General features: G+C 29.9%; 1 protein-coding gene across 1 annotated transcript; it reads left to right on the plus strand.

The window, feature by feature from the left end:
- Window positions 1-3095: 3095 nt before the first annotated feature.
- Window positions 3096-8791, plus strand: LOC136202906 (receptor kinase-like protein Xa21). Its single transcript, XM_065993889.1, has 6 exons — window positions 3096-3588; window positions 4837-4908; window positions 5192-5335; window positions 5511-5654; window positions 6289-8274; window positions 8358-8791. The coding sequence occupies exons 1-6, from the start codon at window positions 3105-3107 to the stop codon at window positions 8372-8374; spliced, it is 2847 nt and encodes a 948-aa protein (XP_065849961.1). The 5' UTR covers window positions 3096-3104; the 3' UTR covers window positions 8375-8791.
- The last annotated feature ends 1982 nt before the right edge of the window (window positions 8792-10773 follow it).

Raw genomic sequence — 10773 nt, forward strand, 5'->3', positions numbered from 1 at the left:
TTAAATACTTACAAAAACTAAAAAAAAAACGTAATTTTGCTTTAAAAAACGTTAGGATCTAATCCTAACTTCATAATTAATTTTCTAGTCATCAAATAGGGAAATTATTAAAAGTATTCGGTTCTCCATATCAAATATAAGACATTCTAAAAGATATTTTACTATTTGTAACATGAATTCATATATATTATAAGAGTGTTTGGTGACAATTGTTTTGGCAACTTTCAAAGGATGCCATCTATTGGAGTAAGGATGTTTGTTTAGTAAAGTTGCCACTTTTTGGCAAGCTTGCTTTAAAGTTGCAAAATTTTTTTTAATATAAAAAAATGATTTACTTGATTACTATTGGTGCACCTTTTTTAAGTGACAATATTTATGATAAGATAAATTATATATAAAGTAATGATTTGTGAGGCCATTATGGTAACTTTTAAAATTATTTACTATTGGAGCATTTTTTAACAAAAGTTGCCAATAATAATATTAATGATTAAGTTAATAAAATATTATATTTTAGTATAACGTGTCAAGTTTTGGTACTCTTTAAATCGATCTTATTGAAGATGCTTTAAAAGATCCACTATTTTAATTATTAAATAGAATCATAATACTTATATTCAATTGTGAATTGCATAAATAGCCAAAATTTGATTAAAAGTATTAAGAGAATCTGCTCTTCCTTTATTTCCATTAGTTTCAGCCATGTTTTTAGAGAGCAGAACCGGGTGGCGGATCGTATGGTGGCTGCAGGTCATGAAGAGTTGGGAGAGATCACAACCTACTCTTCTCCTCCGGCGTTTATTTCTTCGTTCTTTTTGGAGGATGTGATGTGGGTTAGCTTCCCTAAGCTAATCCCGGGTTAGGTTTTTTTTTTTCCTGTTCCTACCAAAAAAAAAGTGAATTGGACATCCTCCAAATAAAATGGAAGACCTGATGTTTAATATAATAACTCAAACAAACATCTTTTTAATCTTCCTAAGTCGGCAAGCTATATAATTCATTGGGTAAACTTCAAATAAAACCCATGTGGTTTCACTAATTTTCAGATAAAGGACTGTGGTTTACTTTTTGTCAAAACGAGGATTGAGGTTTTCAACTTTAGCAAAATAAGGACTTTTTCGATTGATACTATTAACATCACCCTTGACGACTTCAAAAATGACATATTTTAAGAACTACTAATATTCTAAACAACTTTAATTCTTCAACTTTTTTATTTTGAGATTGTTTAGATGATGTTTGGTAAAGAGAGAGAAAGTTAATGTTTAGAGAGAGAAAGTTCTAAAAAATATGATTTTCGAAAATCAAAAATATGACATTGAACAACTTTAATTCTTGAAAATTTTCATTTTTAGGTCGTTAAAGATGGTTTTAATAGCATTAATCCAAGTGCGAAACTTCAATCCTCGTTTTGACAAAAAGTAAACCACAGTCCTTTATCTGAAAATTAGTGAAACTACAGGGATTTTACTTAAAATTTACCCTAATTCATTTTGACGCCATACGTAATTAATTTCCATAGCCCCATTTTTCAAGGATGTTACAGTTGCTTAAAAGTCCAGTTAACAAAAAAAATTCAAAACTTTCTAGATGGGTGGCTACCAAACTACTTTAGCATAATCAACGTCTCCCAAACTTAAAATAAAGGTTTAATGTATATTTATATCCTGAAACTCGGCAAATTTTGTCTATTCTCATCCTGAACTTTTAAAATAACCTATCATATATTTATAGTTGGTTTTAAGAACCTATCACACACCTAAAGTTGGCTCATTCGGACCTCTTGCACACAAAATCGTTGATCTATCATCTTTGACAAACAAGATCGATGTGCGTGCAATAGAAAAAAGAAAAACGTATTAGTTCGTTTTGTATGTCACCTCATAGGTCAAAGATGGCAGATCAACAATTTTGTGTGTAGGAGGTCCGAATGAGCCAACTTTAGGTTTGTAATATATTTTTAATGTCAATTATAGCAATGTGATAAGTTATTTAAAAAATTCAAGGTACCGATAAACAAAACTTGCCAAGTTTAAAAGTGTAAATATGTATTAAGCTTAAAATAAATGTCCAACCTAGGTAGAAATTGAGTAACATTTTGTAATTAATTATTCATCCATTTCAAAATAATTGTCATAGTTGACGAAGTTTTCTTATTTTATATTATTTGTTATATTTAGTTTTCAAAGTAATGTTTTTTCCAAATTTACCCTTGTTAATCAGCTTACTATTAATCACACTTTTTGTTATTTTAATGTATGAAGGGTGGTTGAATTGAGTGGTACAAAAAAATGAGAATTATTAATAAAAAGAAATAAATAATATTTTAATCTATATTCTATAAATTTAAATTTAATGCAAATCAATCATTTCTTTATTATTATTAGGGTAAATTTTAAAAAAAACCTTTGTGGTTTTATTAATTTTCAGATAAAGGAATATGGTTTACTTTTTGTCAAAACGAGGATTCAGGTTTCACATTTTTAAGAAAACAATGACCTTTTAGATTAATGCTATTAAAATCATCTTTAACGACCTGAAAATGAAAATTTTCAACAATTAAAGTTGTTCAATGTCATATTTGCTAGATTTTGGAAAATCATCTTTTTTGGAACTTTCTCTCTCTAAATATTAACTTTCTCTCTACCAAACATTATCTAAATAATCTCAAAATAAAAAAGTTGAAAAATTAAAGTTGCTTAGAATATTAGTAGTTCTGAAAACATGTCATTTTTGAAGTCGTCAATGGTGATTTTAGTAGTATCAATCGAAAAAGTCATTGTTTTGCTAAAGTTGACAACCTCAGTCCTTACTTTGAAAAAAAGTAAATTACAATCTTTTATCTGAAGATTAGTTAAACCACATGAGTTTTATTTGAAATTTACCCTTATTATTGTTACGTGTGATTTGGTAAAATGTAACAGTTATTTTGAGATGGATAGAGTAATTAAATACTTTGAATTAGTATTACATAAAATTTCATATGAGTTGACTTGACTTAAGTGTTTGCACCGATCTAGGGGTTAAGAATGAATACTTATATATTTAGTTCCAAAACTTCTATATCTCAATTCCTCACAACCTACCTAGCTGTTTGTTGATCCATGGGGAATATAAAGTCTTTTTCAGTGACAATTATATTGTGTTTCATGTATTTATTGAAATACTTAGATGAAATCAACGCCATAAGGAATATTAGTACCGATAAAGATGCATTGCTTGCTTTTAAAGCTCGTATCACGAATGATCCTCAAAACCTGTTAGCATCTAATTGGTCTAAGGATACGCCAGTATGTAATTGGATTGGCATTACTTGTGGAACTCGTCATCACAGAGTTAGACGTATACTACTTCAAGACATGGGGTTGATAGGAACCATTCCTCCACAAATTGGGAATCTTTCGTTCCTAGTCATCTTCTCTTTATTTAATAACTCCTTCCATGGCTCTCTACCGGTTGAACTTTCCAATTTGCACCGATTGGAGTACTTTAGCTTGTCATACAATCTTTTCAGTGGAACTATCCCCTCGTGTATTGGATCTTTCTCCCAACTTCAACATCTTGGTCTCTCCAATAATAAATTTAGAGGTGAATTTCTTCTTTCCTTTATTTATACTTTTTTTAATGTTTTAAAAACACTCCAATCTTTAATCTAACTTTGGAGATTCTTTTCTATCCATATTGTTTGTCTAAAAAAAAAAAAAGTCTAATTTTGGTGATTTGGCTTTTAATACCTAACATTTATTAGATTGTTCAATTTTAAGATTAATTAACGAGAAGATGAGTTTTTTTTAATTCGCAATTTCATGATCTGATCATCCTAAAACATCGATCGTTCTTGCAACCCTGGGCGGTTACATCTTCTATTAATGTAAAAAAAAATATTTCTTTAGTGAGGTTGAACTTACACTGATTTATACATAAATTTATTTCCCGATAATCATTGGATTTTTTTCTAAAATAAAAAAACACAAGTATCATAATTATTGTTTAAAAAAATAATCTAAACCCTCAAAATATCAAAGGGTAAATTACACAATGATCAGGACTGATAAATTATTTACAAGTGTCTCATTTTCTTAAATAAATTTATTAAAATGTTAAATCTGGTGGGTTTTTTTAAAACTGTTTTTTTTTTCTATAAATAACTAACTGGAAAATTGATAAACAAAATTAAAGTTGTGATATTCAGATATTTTGAGATTTAAAATTATATAATGATAAAATACATAAAATTAATTTTTATAAATATAAATAAAAATTAAAATCTGATTTCCTCAAATTCAAATATGGCATTATGTTTAAATGAAAATTCAAAACAAAATAAATTCATACTATCTTCTATATGTAAATTAATGTTTTCCAAACTTATCAAGTGCTTTTATTTGGTCGTAATTTCTATAATAACTTTGGAGGTAAATTTCTCCAACTTCAATCTTCAATCTTCTTTTATCTAATTTATTTTCTAAAGCATAGATGAGAAATTTCAAAATAATAGTAAAAAATAAAATTTATTGTTCTCAATCATCCAAATTTACTAGTGAAAATTACAGTTTGAAATAGTCTGAATTATTTATACAAATAATGAAATAGAATACCTAGCCAGATAAAAGGAAAAAAATATTGTCCGTTTTAACCTTATCACCAAAAAAATCTTTTTTTTTTGCTAATATAAAAAAACCACTGGTATCATAATTTAAAAAATAAAAATTCTATAATCTTCAAAATCTCCATGAAATGATAGTTTTTTTTTTTTAATTTCCTTTAAAAATAATAATTTAATGTTTTATTAATTGGAATAATTTTATATATATTAATTTTCATGTATTATTACAGGTGGCTTTCCAATATCAATATGCAACTTAACAAAACTCCGTCTTCTTTACTTGGGATGGAATAATCTTGAAGGTCAATATTTCTACTATGAATAATTATTTATATTACTCTCTTCCAAAAAAAAATAATTATTTATATTATTTATAATTATTGTCTTCACTTCGATTATTAGATTTTTCCATAAATCATCTAATATGCAATCTTTTCATCCAACATATGTTACTCATTCTTGTACTTACATATTCTACTTACAATCTCGTATGTATGTGTGTTTATATATATATATATATATATATATATATATATATATATATTAAATCAATTACAAATTTATCCTTTTTTATTATTATTATAGGAGAACTTCCAAATTTCACTGACAATCTTATACATTTGGAGTTATTATCCATAACAACAAATTTCATTGGTGGTAAAATTCCTTCATCTATTGGAAATTTAAACAAGCTAAAGGTTCTTGACTTGGAAGAAAACATGTTGACAGGTATGTATTTATATTATAAAACTATGACATATTCAATTTTATCGATATGAATTAAAGTACTCTTAGTAGTAAATATAATTACATTTTGTCATGGAAATAGTTTTTGTCATGCATGATGTACACAAATATGAAATTAAATTTGAGGATAAAATTGAAAATTCTTAATTTCGTACAGGAGAAATTCCAAAATCAATTGACAATCTTATAAATTTGGTGGCATTATATCTAAGAAGAAACTCCGTATATGGTAAAATTCCTTCATCGATTGGAAATCTTACAGAGATAAAAATTCTTGACTTATCAGAAAATAAGTTGACAGGTATATATATTCGTACTCATAGACGTTAAATTATAATTAATCTAAATCTAATCTTTACTATTTTATGAATGTAAGAAATTTGTATTAGTAATACTTCATTATGAGGTTAATATACTTGTCCAAAAAAAATTCATTGTCCACCTGTACTTTGAAAAAGTTTATTTACCCCTTGAACTTGCCTAAACTAACACATCAGGTAAGGACCAAGCTTAACAAATTGGACATCAAGTTGTTTTGAATGCTAAGACTTGGTGGCTATAAATATGTTTTTCATTTTAGTATTAGGTAGAGAGTTGTAGTGATCTTGGACATATAATATTCATACTTTAAACTAACACATCAGGTAAGGACCAAGCTTAACAAATTGGACATCAAGTTGTTTTGAATGCTAAGACTTGGTGGCTATAAATATGTTTTTCATTTTAGTATTAGGTAGAGAGTTGTAGTGATCTTGGACATATAATATTCATACTTCTCTTAAAAATTGTTGGTTTCTCTTGGATGTTATAACTATAATTTAGTTCATAACACTTTTGTTATTTTGCTTGAAAATATATCTTCCTTAAAAAGTTAGTTGAATTTTTATAGAAACACAATTCTAATTTAGAATTTCTCGTATAAATTGTGTTTGCAGGAAGCATTCCCTTTGAAATAGGTAACCTTGCTTACTTAGAGGAACTATTTCTTGGAACTAATGGTCTTGATGGAATAATTCCTTCCAACATTTTTAATATTTCAACATTAAGAGTATTGGCGTTGGTTAAGAATTATCTCTCAGGCAGTCTTCCTCCAAGCTTTGGTCTCTATCTACCTAATCTTGAGGATATTTATATTGGAGTGAATAAGTTTTATGGTCAGATTCCCATATCTCTTTCTAATGCGTCTAAACTCATTGAAATTGACTTGGGTTCAAACATGTTCTTTGGCTCTATACCTTTTGCTCTTGGAAATTTAAGAAACCTTCAGATTCTCAAATTACAGAACAATCAACTCACTAGTCAATCTTTATTTCCTTTATTTTCCTCATTGGCCAATTGCAAAAATTTGACAGTTTTAGAATTGAGTGAAAATCCATTGAATGCTCCTCTACCAATATCCATAGGAAACCTATCTTCTTCCCTTGAATATTTCGACATGAATGGTTGTGGACTAACAAAAACCATTTCCAAGGAAATTGGCAACTTAACTAGCTTGATTTTTTTGAACCTAGGACATAACAAATTAAAAGGATCCATTCCTAAGACAATTAGAAAAATAAGAACGCTTCAAGTATTAAATTTTCAGTCAAATAGAATCCACAGGTCCATACCTTTTGAATTATGTAGTTTACAGAGACTGAGTGAGATGAATTTTGGAGAAAATGAGCTCTATGGAAATATTCCTTCTTGTTTGGGTAATCTCACTTCTCTTGGAAAGCTCTATTTGGAATCCAACAAACTTAATTCTACTATTCCGTCAACCTTGTGGAGGCTTAAAGATGTCATTGAACTCAACCTATCATCAAATTCCTTAAGTGGTAATCTTCCAATAGATATTGGTAATTTGAGAGCCATTACACTATTTGATTTATCTGGAAATCAATTCTCAGGTAGTATCCCACCCACCTTTGGAGGCCTCCAAACTCTACAAAATCTCTCTTTATCTAATAATAAATTAAAGGGTTCCATTCCTGAATCATTTGGTGATGCTATAAGCTTGGAATTCATGGATTTATCAATCAATGGTCTCTCCGGAGAATTGCCCAAGTCCCTAGAGAAATTAAAATATCTCAAGATTTTTAATGTCTCCTTCAATGAATTACAAGGAGAAATTCCTAATGGAGGACCATTTATGAACTTATCGGCACAATCATTTTTAGGAAATAAAGCACTTTGTGGGGAACCTAAATTCCAAGTCAATCGGTGCAGAACTAGCAATCAGAACCATTCAAAGAAAACCAAGATAACACTGGTTGCAATTGTATTAACATGTTTGACACTTGGAATTGTTATTGTCGTTCTAATTTGGTATTGGAAAAGGAAAACAAGATTGTTGACTCACCAAGTGAACTTTCCACATTTACCAATATGGCAAAGAATTTCTATTCATGAGCTTCAACGGGCAACAAATAAATTTGATGAGGCGAACTTGCTTGGCAGAGGGAGTTTTGGTTCGGTATATAGAGGGAAACTTTCAAATGGCTCATCCGTTGCGATTAAGGTTTTCAATTTGGACTTAGAAGGAGCATTCAAGAGTTTTGATGTGGAGTGTGAAGTACTACGTGAGATTCGACACAGAAACCTTGTGAAAATAATCACGGGTTGTTGTACAAATGAATTTAAGGCTTTAGTCATGGACTTCATGCCTAATTGGAGCTTGGAAAAGTGGTTATATTCTCACAACTGCTTTTTAGACATTTTTCAGAGATTGAACATAATGATCGATGTTGCATCAGCAGTTGAATATATTCATCATGGTTCTATGAATCCTATTGTTCATTGTGATTTGAAGCCCAGTAATATCCTTCTAGATGAGGATATGGTTGCTCATGTAACTGATTTTGGCATAGCAAAGCTCGTCGGAGAAGATCAATCTTTCATACAGACTATAACTCTTGGAACTGTTGGATACATGGCACCAGGTGATGTTTGATTTTCTGCATATATGTTATATTTAAAATAATAATTGCTTGTACGAAACTAACTATATCAAATTTTTATACAGAGTACGGATCAGAATGACTTGTTTCTATAAAAGGCGATATTTATAGTTTTGGTATTTTGTTGATCGAAACTTTCACAAGAAAAAGGCCTACAAATGAGATTTTTAACGAAGATATGAATATGAAGCAATGGGTTAATGAGTTGTTGCCTTATGGAGTTACTCAACTTGTTGATCCCAATTTACTTAGCGTCAACGAACGACACTATTTGGCTAAGATAGATTGCATATCTTTGATTATGAACTTAGCCTTAAAGTGTTGTGTTGATGTGCCTGGGGAGAGAGGATTAGCAGTAAAGATATTCTAAATGCTCTCAACAAGATTAAAGTTAAGCTTTTCAATGATATTCAATAGCCTTAATAAGTATGTAATCATTTATATATTAAAATATATCAATAAAGTTAATTTACAGTGATAATGTTAGGTAATTTAATTTTATTCTAAATAAATTAGGCTTAATAGGCACCCAGCCCCCTAAATTTGTAACTTTTTTCACCTGACCCCCTCAACTCTCCAAAAACATCACATACAGTCCCTTACACCCCGATGTTCGGTCAAAATATTGACCAATGTAGAAAACGTGCTTGACTGTTGACCACACCAATGTCACGTGTCACTTTTTTATTAAAATTTTCCATTCTGGCATAAGAATTCTGATCGAAATCCATCTCTGTTAGTTGCTCGCCGAGCACAAATGGGCTTGCTCGCCAAGCAGGGGTCTCAATGGAAAAATTTAATAAAAAATGACACGTGGCATTGGTGTGGTCAACAGTCAAGCGCGTTTTCTACACGGGTCAATATTTTGACCGAACATAGGGATGTAAGGGGTTGTATGTGATGTTTTTGGAGAGTTGAGGGGGTTGAGAGGTTGTCCCCTAAGTTGAGGAGGCCAGGTGAAAAAAGTTACAAGTTTAGGGGGTTGGATGCCTATTAAGCCAATAAATTAATCTGAGACTCTTGGATTTTATTTTACAAGGCAATGCATGATAATCCACTTCACTGCTGGACTAAACTCAGATTTAACTCGGTCTCGTAAATCAGTTTATCCATTCCCCCTAGCTAGTAATTAAATTGTTTCAAAAAACATGTAATATGTTTTTTTATGACTTTCAAAAACATGACAAATTAATATTTCCAGAGTCTTATGTCAACATCTTACAATTAAGAAATGGGTTAATTTCAAATAAAACTATGTGGTTTCACGTTTTTGCAAATCTGTATTTGTGGGGTTTTTTGTTACAAAACAAACCTTGTGGTTGGTAAAATTTTCATTTAGGTAACTATTGGCGATATTTTCGAAATATCCCAATTTTCAACCTTGATACGCAAGTGCGGGGATTAAAAATGGTAAAAATAATACGGGCGTGCCAGAGAAGCTAGTTCTCAAAGGGTAAAATGGTAATTGAATAAAGTAAATAAATAAAATGCGCCTAAATTACCTGAATTCTAAAAGAAAAGCGATTGACGACCGATACAAGGACTGAAAATAAAAACAACGGTCTTGGGCCCCGACGTTACTTGACAGTCGGTCGGAAAAACAATTTTTTAAGATAAGTACCAAAAATAAAGGCAATAAAACAACACAAAGATATAAATTTTTTAATTTTCTTTTATATTTTTATTGATTTTGTAAATATTTTTCAATGTTTTTTGTATTACAAATAATAATAAAGCATGAAAATTACAACTTAAAAGAAATAATAACTTTAAAGCTAGAAATGTAAATAAGTCATAAAAACAAATATGTACGGGATGAAATAAAATTAAAACGATCTCTTTGATGTCGTTGGGATGCGTGAAATTGAGGATTGGAACTCTGGAAAATCGGCTCGGCGGTTGTTGCGTTGTCCGGGTAATTCTGGGTAAATTCGAAGCAATTCGGAGAGTTGAGGGACTTAAGCAAAAATTTACCACCAAGCTAATAAATCAACAGCACTTTGTGGAACAAAATAGTGATTTTTTGGGACTTTCTGCCTCAATTTCGGGAGCCGTAGAGGTCAGATTATAGCAAAACAAAGGCTAGTATTTAAATTTAGTGTGCAAGAGAAGGATTTAGAACTGGAATTTTGGGAAAAGGTCGAGTAAATAAGTCGGAATAAATTATTAAAAATGGGGTGACAGAATAATTGTTTGATGGTTGAAAAACCAAAAACTTGATTCTGTTTCGTGGAGGACGTTTTAAGGACGATTAAGAAGGCTATAAAGGGTCGTTTTTTACGAAATAAAAATTGAGAATTCGAGAATTGATGTCAATAAAGAGATTAAAATTAATTTGGGATAAAATGATAAACTAACGAACTCGAAATAAAATTTGGAAAGCCGTTCACCGGAAAAGTTGTTTGATGAATTTTTCAATAATGAAAAACTCAAAATCTTGTTTCTGGGTCTTTTTAATTGATTGAGATCAATAAAAAGTTT

Source organism: Euphorbia lathyris, chromosome 8, assembly GCF_963576675.1.
Source record: "Euphorbia lathyris chromosome 8, ddEupLath1.1, whole genome shotgun sequence".
Taxonomy (NCBI): domain Eukaryota; kingdom Viridiplantae; phylum Streptophyta; class Magnoliopsida; order Malpighiales; family Euphorbiaceae; genus Euphorbia; species Euphorbia lathyris.